The sequence below is a fragment of the Urocampus carinirostris genome, chromosome 10 (assembly GCF_059441175.1).
Source record: "Urocampus carinirostris isolate Australia breed hairy pipefish chromosome 10, RoL_Ucar_1.0, whole genome shotgun sequence".
NCBI lineage: Eukaryota > Metazoa > Chordata > Actinopteri > Syngnathiformes > Syngnathidae > Urocampus > Urocampus carinirostris.
Genome location: NC_142358.1, coordinates 7,080,895 through 7,099,242, shown reverse-complemented (window position 1 = coordinate 7,099,242; position 18,348 = coordinate 7,080,895). Strand labels below are relative to the sequence as shown.

At 39.5% G+C, this 18,348-nt stretch overlaps 2 protein-coding genes across 3 annotated transcripts in view; one reads left to right on the top strand and one right to left on the bottom strand.

The window, feature by feature from the left end:
* ppm1lb (protein phosphatase, Mg2+/Mn2+ dependent, 1Lb) overlaps positions 1-11,718 on the bottom strand; it is a 74,213-nt gene extending 62,495 nt beyond the window's left edge. The window contains exon 1 of the mRNA XM_088346537.1: positions 10,912-11,718. Coding sequence (XP_088202663.1) covers positions 10,912-11,310 — 399 coding nt within the window. The 5' untranslated portion in view covers positions 11,311-11,718. The remainder of the gene's footprint in view (positions 1-10,911) is intronic.
* nmd3 (NMD3 ribosome export adaptor) overlaps positions 10,996-18,348 on the top strand; it is a 30,880-nt gene continuing 23,527 nt past the window's right edge. The window contains exons 1-5 of one of the 2 annotated variants that reach the window (XM_088346536.1): positions 10,996-11,225; positions 12,206-12,266; positions 12,349-12,394; positions 14,320-14,431; positions 14,691-14,760. In XM_088346536.1, the coding sequence (XP_088202662.1) occupies positions 14,717-14,760 (44 nt within the window). In that variant the 5' untranslated portion in view covers positions 10,996-11,225; positions 12,206-12,266; positions 12,349-12,394; positions 14,320-14,431; positions 14,691-14,716. Of the gene's footprint in view, positions 11,226-12,205; positions 12,267-12,348; positions 12,395-14,270; positions 14,432-14,690; positions 14,761-18,348 lie in introns of both variants that reach the window. The other variant, XM_088346535.1, reaches the window with a different exon arrangement.

The window sequence follows — 18,348 nt, the reverse complement described above, 5'->3', positions numbered from 1 at the left end:
CTTCACCCGAAATTCAAGCATCTTTTAATCCTTGACAACACAAACTTGAAAATTCAAGCATGTTCAAGGATTTCAAGAACCCGTACGAACCCTGTATAAATGAAGAAATAAAACAATCATGACTAAATGTAGGCAGTGACATATTTGAATAGTACAGCAACAAATCCAAGATGCACCTGCTCTGCTGTAACCTGGACAAACTTCCATCCCTCTTACTCTCTCCTCGTACTCAACTGTGCCGATGTGGCTAACGCTGAACAGCTGCCACTTGCTAGCGCCTCTCAGTCAACATTCTTCTGCCAAGACAGCGAGCTCACAACCGACTCATCTGTTTCCCCAAAGACATTTACCAAACAAACGTAGAATTGATTACATAAGGAAGAAATAATTTACTTAGGAAACTATAGCTCCTCTTTAAAAATCAAGCTACAAGGCTGATAAATCTAGTTCATTACAATCCTAATTCCACTTTTATTGGCCACTGACTAACTATGAGCATTTTTTAGTTTAAATTCAGTTTCAAACAATAATTTCCTGTAAAGGTGTCATTCTTGGCGACTCAACGCGGAATGTTGGACTATCAATCTAGCAACTCTGGCAAGAAGCCGAGAATGTGCAAACAGTCAGAATTGAAACCATTCCCAAAGAGTTGGGGATAATAGATGGTTTGATTGACTGCATCTTGATGACTTTTAAGTAAACGGAGTCCACTTAGAAATGGAAATAGCCAACACTGACAGTACAAAGTTTAAATAGTTCACATGAGAACAAAAAGTCACCTTTGGGATTAGAGATGTGCACTATATCAGCTGTGCAACTGATTATTGGCAGGCTCTCAGAGCATAATATGGGGGTTAGACACAACCAAGTTTTGCTACAACTATTATAGAAAATCAAAATATATTATAATGTGGAACATAAAATCTTAGAATATTGTTGATTAGTAGTGTTCGCTGACTGAATATTAGTGTGTCAAATGACTAATTAGCGAGTATATTTCCTATCAAGCAGATAAAAGTGGCGTCATATCTGGCCGTTATCATGCCAATAGTTTGTGAATCTCTATTTGAAAGGTTGAGGTGCATTCCAGAGATTTTTCAGGGGAGAGTTGATTAAATGGGGATGAAAACCAGCACAGATCGCTTACATTGCTCACATTTTTCCAGCAGAAGAGAGTAATCCCCACTTTTTAGCCTTAGTTTCACCCATTATCAGATCCCGAAATAAGCTAAACAAAAGGTCCATTCCAAGTCTGGCGACAAAACCTTCGTGTATATTAAAGTTCAAATTTTGAAGAAATGAAAATGAAAAACAATTAACATTTACTGTGCCGTGAACGTGAAAAAGTATTTGGCCCGACCAGATTTTTTTTTTTTTTTTTTTTGCATATTTGTCACTCACGAAGGTTTCATATAATCAGAAAATTTTAATATTACAGAGAGACAACCCAAGGAAATAAAAAATGCAGTTTTGAAACTTTGATACCATTTATTAAGGCAGAAAAAAACTAAACATATCTGACCGTATCTGGAAAAAGTAATTGCCTCTCTGAATCTAATGGGTAGTTGGGGCACCTTTGGTAGCGATAACAAATGAAATGTGTACGATAATTGGTAATGAATCTTCCACAACGCTGTGGAGGATTTTTGATCCAATCTTCTTCGCAAAATTGTTTTAAATCTGCCGTATTGGAGGGTTTTCAAGCGTGAAGTGCCCGTTTAAGGTCACACCACAGCACCACACCATTCAATTGGATTTTAATCCAGACTTTGACTTGGCCACTCCAGAAAATTAATTTTGTTTTGTTTTTTGAGCCATTCAGAGTCCTTGTTGGTACTTGTTGGTGTTTTTCAGATAGTTGTCCTGCTGCATGTTTCAAGAGCGCTCGAGTTTGAGGGCACAAACTAATGGCCGGATGTTCTCCTTCAGAAACTTCTGGTAAACACCAGAGTTCATTTTTCTGTTAACAGCAGCAAGTTCTCCTGGTCCTGAGGCAGCAAAGCAGCCCCAGACCAGACCATTCACACTGCCACCACCATGCTTTACTGTTGGCATTATGTTCTTTTTGTCAAATGCTGGGCCATTTTCACGCCAGATGTAATGGACTACACACCTTACAAAAAGTTCCATTTTTGACTCATCAGTCGACAGAATGTTTTTCCAAAAGTCTTGAGGATAAACAAGATGCTTTTTGGCAAAGGTTAGATGACTGTTATTTTATCACAGCAGTCGTTTTAGCCTAGGAATTTTTGGCAAGTGTCTTTCTTATAGTGGAGTCATGAACACTGACTTTAACCGAGGCCAGCGAAGCTTTCAGTTCCTTGAAGGTTTTTCAAGATTCTGTTGTCGCACTTTAGGAATAATTTTAGTTGGTCAACCACGACTGGAAAGGTTTGGCACTGTTGCCCGTTTTATCCATGAGTGCCTAATAGCTCTGATAGTTGTTTGCTGTAGCCCTACCGCCTCAGAAATGTCATTTTTTGTTTTTTTTGTTTTTTAATTTATTTGGATCGTGGCGTGTCAATTGTGTTCTTGAGATTTTGTAGCCTTCTTCACTTTGTCTAATAGATTGGATTCAAAAAAGTTTCTTGTTTCAAAACAGCTGATGGCAATCAATTTTGAGGGTTTTCTGTGGAATTGAACTTAGCTTTCCCAAAACTGTGGTTAATCACAGTTACTTGTGATTTAACAACGGGGACACATAGGGCCAGATAAGTTGGGATTTTTTTGTGCCTCAATAAATGGAATTAACATTTCAAAACTCTATTTGTATATTCTTGGCGTTGTCTCTGTGCGATATTACAATTGGTTTGACGGTCTGAAACCTTTGTGAGTGATGAATATGCAAAAAAATACAGAAATCGGGAATGGGGGGCAAATAACTTTCACGACACTATATGTTTTTATACATACAGTAGAGCAGACCTCCAGGTCACGGTGACTCTAGTTTACAATAATTTCTCATTACAATGTGGAATATGATGTTTTTCAGATCTTTTTTACAGCATTTCCCCAACAATACAAGATCGATAACAAATGATTTTGCGCAGCTAATAATTTACTAAATTTAAACTTTGAAGTGATCATGCATGTTACAATTTACGACTAATGTGCTTGTCTGCTATTAGTTGTTGTCATATGAGGTGCTGCTCTGCTATTAGTTTGTGTCACAGCATCGTGAAGATGCCTATATGCTATTGACTGAACTCTCTTTTACAATAGTCCATTTCTCAAAGCTTAATTCAGAATTTCTTGTATTTTGTAAAGACCTCATTTTTGAGTTAATGCCATGTTGCAATTTTTTTTAACTATAACAAACTTGAAAGTTGTTTAACTATGAGTCCCAAGAGTTGCAGGGATGTTAAAGGGAGAAGCAAGAAGATCATAACGATGGAAATCAAGCTTAAGATAATTAAGAAATTTGAAGAGGTCGCATGCAACGCTACTCTCCTTGCCCAAACCAACTCCAACTTGAGTTCAATAATACTTTACCAGTAATCGGATCCAAACAAAAGCTTAACACGAGATTTTCAAACCAAATCTAGAAATGTCGTGCATACTAAATAAGCGTGCTTATCTACGAGAGAGTACATTAGAATTTCATGAAATATGTCAGAATATTCAACACAACCAGGTTTCTTTTTATGGAAAATGCTGTGAGCGTAAAACATGGTATTAGCATTGTTTATGCCCAAGCTAAATTATTTGCAACCATTTATGTGCTGTTTTTATTAGTCGTTGTCATGTTTTAACACCAGGGACAAATTAACAGAATACCACAGAACAGATTCTTTTTTGAGAGTCCTCCAACCCTCTCGTATCTTCTGCGCTATTTTTTTCCAGCGATGCACAACTTTCTGTGCCTGTTTCACTTTCCACCTCATTTAACATGACGGAAGAGAATAGACTTTGTGGAGTGGGAACTTGTGCCACGAGTTACGTAAGGACAGGACGACAGTTGAAACAAAAAAATGTGCTGGGCCTCATTAGAGCAACTCTTGTTTTCTGTCCTTCCCCTGGAACTGGCAAGATGTCCAACGTAATGGGACGAATATTGTCCGTTTCTTTACTGTGCTTTTAACAGAATACAGGTCATTCAATATAATTTACAAACATGAGTAGTAGGGACACACCGAATTTCGGCGCCGAACGGAGAACGCTGTCAAAGCGGGAGCTCAGCCGAGGTTTGACCCAAGATAAATTCTCATTTCTTGTCACTATGTGAGCAAGACACAAATTTGCTCTCCTGGCCCCCACCCTCAGCAATAGTTGACTGGGGATATCAGATCAGGCCAAAACAGATTAGCACACTTCAGAAGCCCAAAACAGGAAAAAAAAAATGCGCTCTGCTGGTCTCTTCCCTTATAGTGACCAAGGATAATGGATCCCAGCTATAACCAAGCATTTCCTTTAAGGTGGGCCATATTGACACGCCTCCTGACAAAACTGCCCTCTGTCGGTCCTCACTTTAAAAAAAAAAATGGGATTGGGGATTAAAGATCACCGCCACACAAGTACAGTTTATTTTAGGCAGAAACAACTTCAAAAAACGGGCCTAACAAAAATGTGCTCTGCCAATAAAAAAAGGCTCTGTTGGCTCGTGTCTTTAGCAATAGTCGAGCTGAAATAAAATCGAGCGCGGCCACAACCATACATTTCATTTTAGGCAGGCCAGAACCGCCATGCCTGATGGTCTACAAGTCCTGACTTGCAGAAATATGTGATCAAGGATAATGGATCACAGCCACACAAATGCAGTTCACTTTTGGGTGGACAGCACAGCAAAATTTGAAAAATAAAATAGATTTAAAAAAGCCCCGACAAACACGCACTCTGCAATATGTGATGGGGAATCTTTTTTAACCTGTGATGCAGTGAGGCCGCAAAGTACAAGAGCGAAGCGGCTTGGGATTACATTAGTAAAAATGATTTCTAAAACCATTAAAAAAATGCTTGGTATTATCACCTAACTAATTTAATTAGTAAACCTCCTTAGTGAGCTAGTGAACGTGTCAGAAGTCGTTAAAGGCCTTCAAAAAAAATTGACTTCTCAACATTCTACTTGGAATGTACACGCATGCATGCATGCACATATATAGCCACGCTCAAAGGCACATTGCAGTCTTTGGTCTTCACAGAAAGCTCTCGTTGTTTGCTCTGTATAATTCTGCAATACCAATTGTACGTTTAGTCACATCGCGGCTTATTTTATCTGTGGGTCAGTGCAGGTTGAATGCAAACAACTTTTAACTACTAAACCCCAACGCACTCAAAGCTTCAACAAAGCTGTGATTTTTCTAAAGTAAAGCATACAGATACCTGTATTAATATTCAACACCAGCCACTCTGACCATAAAACGTTCCACTGTGAAGTCGCAAAGAAGGTGAACGGTGCAGCATGACATGCTTGAATTGCTCCCTAGAGCTACATACATTTTACTATTTTGGAAATTAATAATAAAGTGGAGGGATAAAACAACCATTTAGACTGGATATAAAGCAAACGTCAATGAAGAGCAAATCGCAAAGGGCACTCAGACATCTGCCAATGGTGGAAAGCTTTATACTGACTTTACTCGCAAACCTTTTTTAGTTTAGAAATAGGGTTAAAGGACAGTGAGTATTACTCAGCACCACCTAGTGGATTTTTTTGTTTTTTTTAATCGAACCGAATGAGCTACAACACCACTGCTAAGGGACGTTAATTTTGCGGGTGCGTACATTTCAAATAAACTGAACTCAAGAGGATAAAAGTAATTATATCACTTGCACACATTCACTTTATTAAGTACATATACCGTATATTTTTTAAAAGGACAGTGTGTATCATTTAGCGCTTCCTAGTGGTAAATATTCAATAACCCCTTAACGTTGACATATAAATAAGTGTCTGTACGATTTCACCAGACACCGAAATACATCATGCCAAATATAATGGAATGCTTAAGTTCTTGTGAATTCTAGATATGCCGACCATTTGAAAATATTCTCATCACAGAAACAGCACGATGAGTCTGAAACATGATATTCAAAAACTATAAAGCCGGTAGCTAACCAATTATGTCCTCTCACAGTCATCAAATGACTTGAATGTACGCAACTATGGAGTCGTTACATCCAAGATCGTCAAGTGAATCCAACTGTGTAAAAATATTTACTCCAAAACGTACAATAATGCATACAGAAATGTGCCTAAAAACATTTCTGCTTTGTTGGGCATTGTTTGTAGTAATCTATTCGTTATGCTCCAAAACTCTCCTTTAAAAATAAACCGTCTTGTAAAATCATTCCCAAAAAGGTTGTTAGCCTCTGACCTTTTGATTGACACCACTCTCTGGAAATATTTCACAGTCCACAGCCCACATTAGCCTATATGGGCCTGTTTCATAAAACAGAGATCGCCTCCTGTAGTTTAGATTATATTCAGCCAGTAGTAACCAAATGAAATGATGATTGACACGTTGGTTAGCCAATGACATTCCCAAAATAAAACTATGCCATTTTTCGATGTGTATTCAAATCATAGGCGAAAAAACGTAAGCAAATTCAAACATTTACAACTCTTCAAAAATGTCTAAAAAAAAAAACTGGCCAAAGGAAAATATACATTTGCAAAGGTTTTAGTGTTGTAAATGTAAACTGGCCGTCTCCAAATGATCACTTTTGAAAACACCTAAACGTACTCTTACAAACATGTAAAATACAATGTTTAGTTTTTCTGATTGTGATCAAATTTGACAAGGTACCAGCTCCGGCTTCAAGCCATTGGCTCGCCTGTTTTTCAGCTAAGATGGCCACACTCATCTGCAAAGATTTGATTGCAAAAAACTAATTCAGACGTGAATAACAACCTTCTATTTCTGTGTGTTTCGAATCATATCATTCAATGATAGTCGTACTTGCAGTGCTTATTTCAGTATGGGACAAAACTTCAAAGTCTTACCTTTCAAAAGAGAACAAAACTGTCCATATTTTCCAAATGGCTCAAAAACAGAATTAAATATACTTTGGGTACGTCTTGGATTGTGATTTTAGACAAATTTTACAGGAACGTTAAAGGGGTTAAAAACAATATTGATTTCAATGATAAGTAGGAATACATGAAATATTATACAAAACGAATTTTTTCAAATACTCATAGGTTGAGACATTAAATAAGCCTCAGTTAAAGTGAAGCAATCTTGCTGCTACAGATACAGCCAAAAAAGAACCCTTGTGAAAGACTGGGCAGGAAAAATAAGAAAAATGGTGCAGTTTGGTCACGAAGAGTCGCCATAGTTTGGATTCTAAGAACTTGTTATAGATTGCACAACACAATACAGCGACATCTATTGTTCAAATAAGACAGACTGTCCCTATAAATACTGCTCTTAGAGTCAACTCCATTTCATATAATTTTCCATAACTTATTTCATTCAGAATGGAATATGATTGAATTTGTTGAGTCCACAACTTGATGTTTTTGGGGCTCGGGTAGGCAAACTATGACCCGTCAGGCTTTTTAAACCAGGTCTCAATAGAAAATGTTACAAATATAATGATAGAAGTAAAACTATGAGAGAAAAGTACTACTAATAAAAGTACATTGATTTGGTTCCACTCTTGTTTCCAATGGCCCTTTTTACCAGTATCCCTCACATAAAAAAAATATACTTTTCACTAAGCATAAATGTGCCCTAGGCTCAAGACCAACATATAAATAGCTTGTTGAAGTTTCTGTGGCATCCACTATATATGGATGGAGAAAACTGAACTTACGCTACATATGGATGGACACAACTATGGAAATCACTATATATGAACTGTGGCATGCCCAATGCGGGGGCAGCATGTGATAATATAATTGCTACTTTTTTATATACCATGTGTTCATTTATCAAGATAATTATGAAATTCCATGGGAAAAAATATCTTCTGAACTAGTCCGATCACATATAGTTTTTCAATGCATATTGTTAAATTAATGCTAAAAAAACATGGCCATACATTTATTTGCGTTATTTTTAAAGTAATTTAATTAGATTGTGTATTCATAGACCATAATTATAAATGAAATAAGCAGATGTCTGCAACTTTATTAATAAATCAATTTTGTCATTCTAATTCTAAAAAGACTCATCTCCTTTTTATTTTCTTAATAAATGTTTACAATTACATTGATTTGAATGCCAAAAAATGGTGATGCATCTTTTTAAAATGGCAACAACGGTATGAAAAAAACTATTCAGTATATATATATATTATTATATTATATTTTTTTTCCCGCATGTATTGTTAAGGTATCGGATCAGAGAATGTTTCAGGAGATACGAAAAAAACAAATATTTTTCCTTCAGGGAATTTTTTTTACCCAATGCGGCTAGCGACTCAAATACATTTCCCATCCTTTTTTAGGGCATAAAAGAAAAATTGGTTTCATTTCAAATACTTTGAAATGGCAATGTGTCATTTGAATTAAAATAAAGTTAATGTCGAGAAAGACAGCTTAAGTGGGTGCAGGACCCTTCTCGTTTCCCAGAATGCTGGCAGGGGGAAAAAGTGATTGCATTCAAAAGACGAAATATGCTGCACGGTTAATTTTTTTCTTGGTGCACGGTTATGTTTTTATTTTATTTATTTTTTTGGGGGGGGCATGTTGATGAAAGGACACCAAGTTCCAGCTCGGGGACATGCAAGTTCGTGCCTACATGAGTAAACATGCAGTGTTTCTACAATATTTATTTCTCTGCTACTTCAACAACATCTTTAAAAACGGCAACAGGCTCGAGGGAAAATTCAGCATAAGACCAATTTTGTTCACAAGCTGTCAACAGTTTATGCGGGAATTATCCTTAAAATATCAGTTATCGTCTGTGTTTTCACTTTATTATTTTAGGAAAGTAATCAATCAATATAAGTCAAATGAAATATATTAAAATATCATCCGTGGTGGTGACAGTGCACCTTTTTACCAATTGATGAGGTCATGTTGAGTGCCAGTCTCATGACATGTGATTAAAGACTATGCAAGTCTTGTGCGGCTATTGTTTGATTTGAAGTGAGAATCTTTCCTCAATTTGGCAGTTAATATGTTCAATAACCACTCGTATTAGGTGAAGCGAGAACCATATATTGAATATATATATTAAAGCCTAACAGAGTGATTTGTCACAAAGCAGGACTGCAGAAACAAAGTATCTTAATTGCTTAAAAAAAGAAGCCTCATGTGTAGTTGTTGATTTCCCTTTGACATTTGTAATTTGTTTTCATCCCCACGGCAAAAATGTTTAAGTTGTATGCGTCCATATGGAGTGAATGCCAGAGTTGTACCCATCCATATGTAGTGCAAGTTTATGATTTTGGCAAGCTACGCAAGAGCACAACTTTTAAAGAGACAGGAGCATACAAGCAAGATACTTCGATGATTCAGGCGAGTGACACTCATAATATCAATTTTAATTAATGTCAAAAATTAAATGCGGAAATAAAACGTAATGTTGCGTCATGATGTTGCTCATGCCTTTAAGCAGCGCTCGCTGCCATATGGACATGATAATGTATTGCCTTCTGCCTGTTTTGCTTTAAAAATACAAACATTACTCAAGCATCAACTAGCGAAACATTAGCAAGCTGACTAATAAACCAATATGTTAGGGTTTCCTTATGCCTGATAAAAGAAAAGAAAAAAAAACTGACATTATAATGTGGTAAAAGAAAAAGTAGCTAATATTTCCATTTTTGTCAAGTAACCACGTACACCAATGGATTGGATTTGGTTGATTCCGGTCCTCAGTAACACATAAAACACATTCGAACAGTTTTTAATCAATATGTTGGCCTGGAGAGGGATGGGCGCTACCAAGCTGTACTTGTCCAAGACACACCACAGGGAATGGTGCCCCTACAACCCTAGTGGTTAAGGGATCCAATCTACCATTGTGAGAATGACAGTTCAAGTTTCTTGTTAAACATGAAAGAACATGTACTAAAAACATCCTTGTCTCTAAAGCTAATTTAAAGATGACACAAAGATGTGTTCCCAAGAAGTAACCTTTTTAGCCCTTTTCGACCCGAAGACGAAATGTTATTAAAAAGCAGTTTATGGGGTGTAACAAACAATTGTAGTTGCATATTCTTACATTTTCACCATTATCTCACCCTGTAAAAACTGGTTGTCAAGTCAAGTCAAGTCATTTTTATTTGTATAAGCCTAAATCACGAAGAGTCTCAAAGGGTTTCACAGATTATTACACTATATTACACAGACTATTTTTCAGCCGACGAGAAGAGTAGGTTATTCATATGCTATGGAGTTGAAAGAAATCATCATGAAGGTACCACAGTTCTGTGAAAATGACGTATTTACTTGGCAATTGAGAATTGAAGGTGATTTCATTTTTAAACATCAAAAAGTCTTATCTTTGGGCAACTGAAATTTGACCTTATTAGAACAGGTTGACATGATAATTTTTGGACAAAATTTAGTTGAACCAACGAATCTAGTTTTTTGAAAACACGTCCAAACTTGTAGAACACAACAATTCATTTATATTTGTATCCTATTAATTTACTTGTAATGCACCATTTTTTAAAAGTCACGTGACCTTAGGAAGCCTCTATAGCAGGAACCGTCAAGCTCAGTTTTGGCATTCAGGGATAATGCTTCTGAACACGTTTATACGTTAATGGCATTGGATGACTTAATAAAAATCATAACTTTTTTAAGGAAATGACAAACAGACTCGCTTCTTTATTTGACGTACTCAAATGTATAGCGAGTCAATTAAATCATCCAACGAGCCCGCGTGCCGTACATTTGATAAGAGGTATAAAAAAGTGAGCTATGGAGTTATGTTATTAGTGGAACAATAGTAGAGATTAAATTCATGTCTATTTCGTTTATAACGTCGATCACGATTTACAAACACTCACCTCTCCTCCGTGGCCATCAAAAATGCCAAATATTGACGGGTGGCTCTTGTTGACAACATCAGCTAGCACGTCATAGCGGTCCTCCATGTGGTCTCTTCGCCCTTGAATGGAATAAACGGCAACATTGTGGCTCTTCAACTCCCACGTCTTGGCGAACTCGCCATCCAGGACGTCCAGGCCGCCGAATCGCTCGTTTTGTATCATCTCGGCCACCTTCCCTTTGACCATCTTGACGGCATCTCGACTCGACTTCACGATGGTTTTCACTTCGTCTGTGTGGAAGAAGTAACTCCATAATGCCAAGCTAATGCAAAGTAAGAACAGGGTCTCCGGTCTGAGCAGAAAATAACGCATGATACGACCTAAAAGGGACAGCAGGGTCATCGTATCTTCTATCATTTATTATCTTTTTCACGCGCGACTGGGAATCGCGGCAGGTTGTTCGCGCTTACGCCGGCGGATTTCACTCCATGGCTGGCGAGTGCAGCGATGGCAGGTCGGGGTGAAACGGGCTCATTTGAGACAGAACCCGGTCAGAAGAACGGACACTTAACGTGGTCCGGAAGTTGACAGTTTGCGGTTAAAAAAAGTCCCTTGATCGTACGGTGGGTTCTGCGGGTTCACTGCGTTTGACTTCGATGAAGACAGAGAGGCGGTAAGGTGGAGTCACAGAATTGTTTGTTTTTGGAGAGAGCGGCTAAGGGAAAAAGCTCACCCGGTTCCTTAATATAGCTTCTGGTGCGTCCTCACATTCCCAGCTGTCACACTGTGAGACTGCGACCGAACACCGCTGCTGGCTTAAAACATGGGCCGTGGTGCATTCAGGTACGCCAAGTAAATTAAATTTTCACATAGGCCGTTTATCTGTGTCACATGGTGATAAAACAACATTAGGAAGAAAAAACGTGAATTTTTAGAGAAACCTTGTTGTCAAAACATGTTATTAATTAGAAAAGAAAACATAAACTAAGAAACAAACATTTGTTTTTTTAATATCTGTAAGTCGATACATTTGCATTTATGTGACGACGGGCGTGTTCTTGTAATCATAAATCGTAGGATTATCAAAAGTGACTTGGATATTTTAGTTGACTTGTTGGTCAAGGTAATCAAGGTCACAAAGGGTTCTATTCAATCTCGGATCGATTGCAAAAAGTGATGACTCTGTGAATGCATCAAAGTCATGTGGAATATCCAAGACATGTTTGTGAAATCTTAAAAGTGTAACAAGTGTTTAGCGAGTGAAGTAAACACCCTGTTATGTTATGTTACACTTGCGTTCCTATGCGGGCAGGTGACAGTATATCTGGGCAAGAGGGACTTTGTGGACCACCTGGACCATGTGGATCCATAAGGTGAGTCACTTGGCCCATCAAGTGCCCCCGCCTCACTCGAGCGTCCGTGGTTTGTTACCATCGCTGTGTTCAATTTGGACAGACTGTGTTATTCTGGTGGATCCTGAATACCTGAAGGACAGAAAAAGGTAGGACACTTATCAAAATCTAGTTTTTGGTTTTTCTTAAAGGGGTACTGTGGAATATTTGACAATTGTGTAGTGCAAGGAAAATGAGTGCTACAAAGCACAAGGAAGAAAACAAACTACCCCCATGCAGGCCGGCGCCTTGCATGGCTGCATGGCCGCTATTGGTGTGTGTGAATGGGTTAGTGTGAAGCACATTGTAAAGCGCTTTGGAAGGTCTTCATTGACTTTAAAATGCACGACCATTTACCATTTACATAACATGAGCCCCACCCAGACGGAGCTGACATAATTGCTCGCAATTTTGCTGCTACAGGTACAGGAAAAAAACAAAAAACGTGCAAAGGTCAGGGCAAAAAAAGAGAAGAAAAATAGTGTGGATGGTCTCTTCGAGTTTCCATAGTTTGTATTCTTCCTTGTTCTTTTTAACCTCCGTTTTCGGTTGCACAACACAATACAGCGACATCTATTGGCCAAATAATACACTTTGTCTTTTTAACTCAGGGTACTCCAACTCAGGTCCCACGGGGGCTTTTGTGGCCTTCAGAATGATAGTCCGAGATCCCACCTTAATATGCAAGTTAAAAAGACAGTGTGTATAATTTGACAGCTAGATGATTTAGTATTCTGTCCTAAAACCAAAAACAAGTGCTAAACATCACAAGTAAGAAAGAAAATTACGTAGACTCAAAATGACCAATCCGTACCATTTTCTCTTCATTTTTTGCCCAGCCTTTCACAGGGGTTATAGTTTTGGGGTTTATTATTGTTTTTTTTTTCTGAAATGAATGAAACTTTTTACCACTATGAGGGGTTTAATAATACACACTGCCCCTTTAACTATTCAATGTAGCAATGGAAAACATCCACCAATCTTCGTCAAACATTTAATCGATTTTATTTTCTTGATGTAAAAATAATGTTTTTGATTCAGCGCTCTGAGTTGCAATTAGCGGTCTGAAAAAGTGCTTAAAAAATCCAATTATATTTCCTTATTTACCAGTTTTAACACTTTATTTATCAAATTGTTGCTGCTCATCTGATTTGAGAAAGGTTAGTGATATATTTAACCGACATTTGCGTAAAACTAATTTTAAAAATAATTACTGTCTTACAATACATCTTCAACATAATCATACTTTTAATTTGAAAAATAAACTAAAAGCGACGCGGCAATTTTTACACATTGTTTTTTTAAATATTCCATTGTAGATTTTGCTTTATGTTCAGGGTCGTTGTTCTTTTGGGTGGTGTAATTGTTCCCCACTCTCTGGTCTCTTGCAAACTCCCACGGATATTCTGACAGAATCCCTCTGTATTAGGCTCCATGCATCTTCCCATCAACTGTAAACATCTTATGTTATATGCTATGACATTGGTTGAGTGGACTCGGCACTTGTGCAGATTGGGCAGCTTTCTATGGGAAGCGGTTTTCGGCAAAAACCTAAATTTGGCCAATTTGTGTGACTATAAAATAATTTTAAAGTGATGTCTGTTTTGCAGTAAAGTGGGACCTCGCTACTTCACGCTTCGACGTTCGCGGATTCAGAGCTTCGCGGGTCAAAAAAAATAATAACAATAAAATAAAATGTAATGTTTTTTTTTTCAAGGCGCACCGCTACTTCGCGGATTTTCACTTATCGTGGGTGGTTTTGGTCCCTATTAACCGCGATAACCGAGGTCCCATTGTATCTCAAAACTGCATAGATGTACGGATATTGTAGATAGCATTGAACGCATCATCTGACAGGTGATTGCAGAGAGTTGAAGTTGATCAGAGTACATTTGCAACTTCCAACGAGGTAAAATAATTTACCCTGCCACATGATACATAGTAAATGTTGTATTTTTTTCCGAATAACCTTTTGATTCCGGACAGACACGGTTCGGCTGCTTTTACTCAGGCGCGCTCGGGACACTCTCTCCAGGTCCTCATACTCTGACTGACGCCACTCCGCCTTTTTCCACGGACCACGATGAAATAACGTGGGAGTTGATGGTGTGCGCAAAATTTGATTGAATTCCCTTTATTAACTATTCGTAAGTACCTTTACTATTTTCCGCGATAAATTGCGGTTTTAGAAAACTATTGTGAATTCCCCCCCGTCATTTTCTCACTGTATTGGAGGGTTTTGATTTAGCTAAAAGTAGCACTTCAAATGCTAATGCTAAGAATGTGACACTTGGCAAGAGCTAGTGCATATCACATTGTTAATTTTTTATCATACAAAATGTCTGCATTTACTTCATGGTTGTCATTCAAGACGTCTAAATCAACCAAAACTTATCGTGTCCATAGAGTCCATCGCAAAACACCCTGCAAGAATGGAGTACATGCAGAATGTTGCAACAAGCACCCAGGGAAATATGTAAGTAGACTGACAACCTCTTAAGCCCGTTTGCAATGTCCCCTGCCCCCGACACATCTTATTTATTGAACAAATACAATTTGGGTCAGGTATGTGTTGTGTATGTAGTCGGGTTGCAGTCGGATTCAGAGACAGGCACGGACGGTAGGAGAGGGATGTGTTGAGGGCACAGTTTCAGTTTCGGGTGGCTCAGCAACTTGGTCGCTTGGCAGGAGGCAAGCATCATTATCAGGAGGCTGTGGCGCTGAAACAGCAGCACAGGTGGAAGAATGGGCAAGGTGGAAAGCATTCCACACCTTTCCATCAGACAGCAGATAAGTGGCTGGACCCTTTTGAGCTACCACTGTCAGTGGCTTGGTGAACCTTGAGTGTCCTTTCGCAATGATTCCAGGTTTGCGGATGCGAACCGCAGAGCCAATCTGGAAGCTGGGTGATTTTGCACCGCGACGTTTGTCGGTGTATCGTTTGGACTTCCGTTGTTTGTTTTGTATGTTTTGTAGCATGTTGCCTTTGTCAGCAGTGGGACGCATGGAGTGAAGACCTGTGATGTGAAGCTTTGTATTCAGTGGTCTACCATGCAACAGTTCAGCGGGGGATACTGAAGTCACAGCATGTGGTGTGGCTCTGTAAGTCTGTAAAAACTCAGTGAAGAAGGCTTTCAGTGGTTTACCTTCGATGTTGGCTGTTTGTAGACAGTCCTTGAAGACTCTGTTGAAACGCTCAATTTCACCGTTGGCTTGGGGGTAGTACACAGAGCTGCGACGGTGTGTGATGTTCCTGTCACTAAGGAATGCTTCAAACTCGGTCGACACGAACTGAGGGCCATTGTCAGTAACAATTTCCTGTGGATTACCTTCTCTGCTAAACACAATGGAAAGAAAAGTCATAACAGAGGCAGAAGTAACATTTGAGCAGAAGGCAATCTCAGGCCATCGGCTGTAATAGTCAATGAGGGTGATGGCGAAGCGGCAATCAGCAGGCGCAGAGTGAATAGGACCAACAATGTCCACAGCAACTTTTTCCCAGGCAGCAGTTGGGGTAGGCACAGGCTGTAATGGTGCAGTACGCGTGGTTGCGGTTTTGTCATGCTGCAAGCAGGTGGTGCATGATTTGATGGCGAGCTCAACGTGAGAATCCATTCCAGGCCACCAGTACAAGTCTCTCAGTCTTTGTTTTGTGCGAACTATCCCTTGGTGTGTAGCATGAGCAAGTTGGATCATTTTTCCCTGTAGCTGTTGTGGTATCACAACACGATGAGTGCCACGCACAATGACACTGTTCTGCAAGGCAAGCTCATTTTGCACACGGAAGTATGGCACGATGAGGGGGTCAAGGCCTTTTGCAGTACGAGGCCATCCCTTCTGCATGTACTGTCGCACCTTCTGTAGCACTGGACATTCCTCACATGCACTGGAGAGCTCATCAGCAGTGACTGCAGCAAAATCAGGAGACACAGCAGCCACCATCTCCATGATGCCATCATTTTCCAGTTTCGTCAGCTCCTCCGACACCTTGTCATGCACGGCATATGGGAGTCTGCGTAGCTTTTGCTGGACTGGAGGGACGTCTGCACGCACTTTAACTTTGTGTATAAAACCTGTAGCAACGCCTAGAGCATTTGTAGTGTTGACAGTGTAACTCATCTCCGATGCGGCAGGTGTTGCAATCTGCCCATCTTGTATGTGGAGGCGAAGTGCAGTGAACAGGTCCATTCCCAGTAGTGGAGTACCGTCAGGAACTATGTAGAAGTCAGTATGTGCACTCTGGTTGCAGTATGTAGCAGTAAGTTGAAGACAGCCCAACACTGGAATTGGCTTCTTCATGTAGGTCACCAGACGTACAGTAGGCTTTGAGAGAGGCAAGTGCATGAATGATTGTCTGTAAATTCTCTCTGGCAGAATTGAAACTGCTGAACCAGTGTCCACAAGCAGGTCAGTAGTAATTGACTGTTCATCATTCGCATGGAGAGCAACTGTACACGTAAGGCGCTTTGGGACTGCAGCTGTAGGGGCTACATGACACACAGTAAGTTCTGGGACAGTAACTTCTCTTACTGATCGAGTAGGAATTGCGCTGCGGCACACTTTACTAAAATGTCCAATTTTCCCACATTGGTTGCATTTTGCATTTTTAGCAGGGCATTTGGGGTCATTTGCTAGATGAGAGTTGGATCCACAACGGTAGCAGGTTTTGTGTTGATTCCTTTTATCTCTCGAGCGCTGTGTATGTGTACTGCTCTGATTCCTTTTATCTCTTTGTTGCACAAACTTCACAGGAGTGTCGGACACGTGCACATGAGTAATAGCATTAGCTTCTGAAATAGCAGATTCGACTTGTGTAGCAATAGCGATCGCTTTGTCAAGCTTTAAGTCCGTTTCCAGCAGCAAGCGCTCTCTGATTCTCGAAGAGGACATCTTCTCAATGAATTGATCCCTGATCATATCATCAGCAAACGTGCCAAAGTCACAGTTAGCAATTAATTCCCTCAATGCGGCAATGAACTGAGCAGTGGTCTCGCCCGGTCTCTGAGCACGCTGACGGAACTTGGTACGCTGAGCAACGACATTAATCTTCGGTACAAAGAAAATTTCTAGCGCATCACAGGCGGATTTGTAAGAAGTGCCAGTGTCAGGAAGGGAAAGAAAAATTCTCTGCCCTTCTGTGCCTAAACAGTGCAGCAGTAGTGCGCGCTTTCGTTTGTCCGGCATTTCGTTAGCAGTCAATGCTAGCAGGTAATTTTCGAACATCTGAATCCACGTGGAGTACAACATCGTAGGCTCACCCGGGGTTTCAAGCAAAGCAGGGGGTTGTGAAATTCCGATCCAAGTCATCCTCGTCGCCAATATGTTGTGTATGTAGTCGGGTTGCAGTCGGATTCAGAGACAGGCACGGACGGTACAGTCATAGAGTGTTTACTCAACTCCTTCTTCGGTAGTTCTCTAGCACAAGTACAAGGCTGCGCATAAGTATACAGTGACACCGCAGGAAGGGGAGTGTATTACACGACACCACAGTATGTTGGAGGAGGGGAAACGTTGTAAACAGACAGGACAGTTGTCATCATGGTTTGGGGTGATTTAGCTGGTTAAAGCTATTGCTTGTGTTATATTTATTGTTGATTTGTGACCTAATATAAGTAAGATTCTTATTTTGCTTCTCCCAAGTGTTTTTTTTTTTTTTTTTTTTACCAATTTTGTATCTACAATTAGCTCAACGGGGTCTGGGGGTATGTAAGGTAATTGCCTAATGCATGCCTAACCCCCAGTACCACAGATTAAAAAAAATGAACAAGAATTAACAATATAGTATATAGCAGGGGTGGCAAACAAGTTTGATACAACAAGCCGAAATTTTTAACTGTGAGAGTCAAAGAGCCACACCACGCACTGCCCTGCCATGACAGACACACAAACACACATAATGAAAACTATATTAATTTCCCATAAAACACTCCTCTTCTTACAATACAACAAGTATTGTTCTTGTGTTGATTTCAAGAAAAGTGTCCACCCTCAATACACAGAAAAAAAATCTAAACCTGAAACAAGGCAAAGAGTCGCAGTATATAGAAAATATGATGAGGCAAAG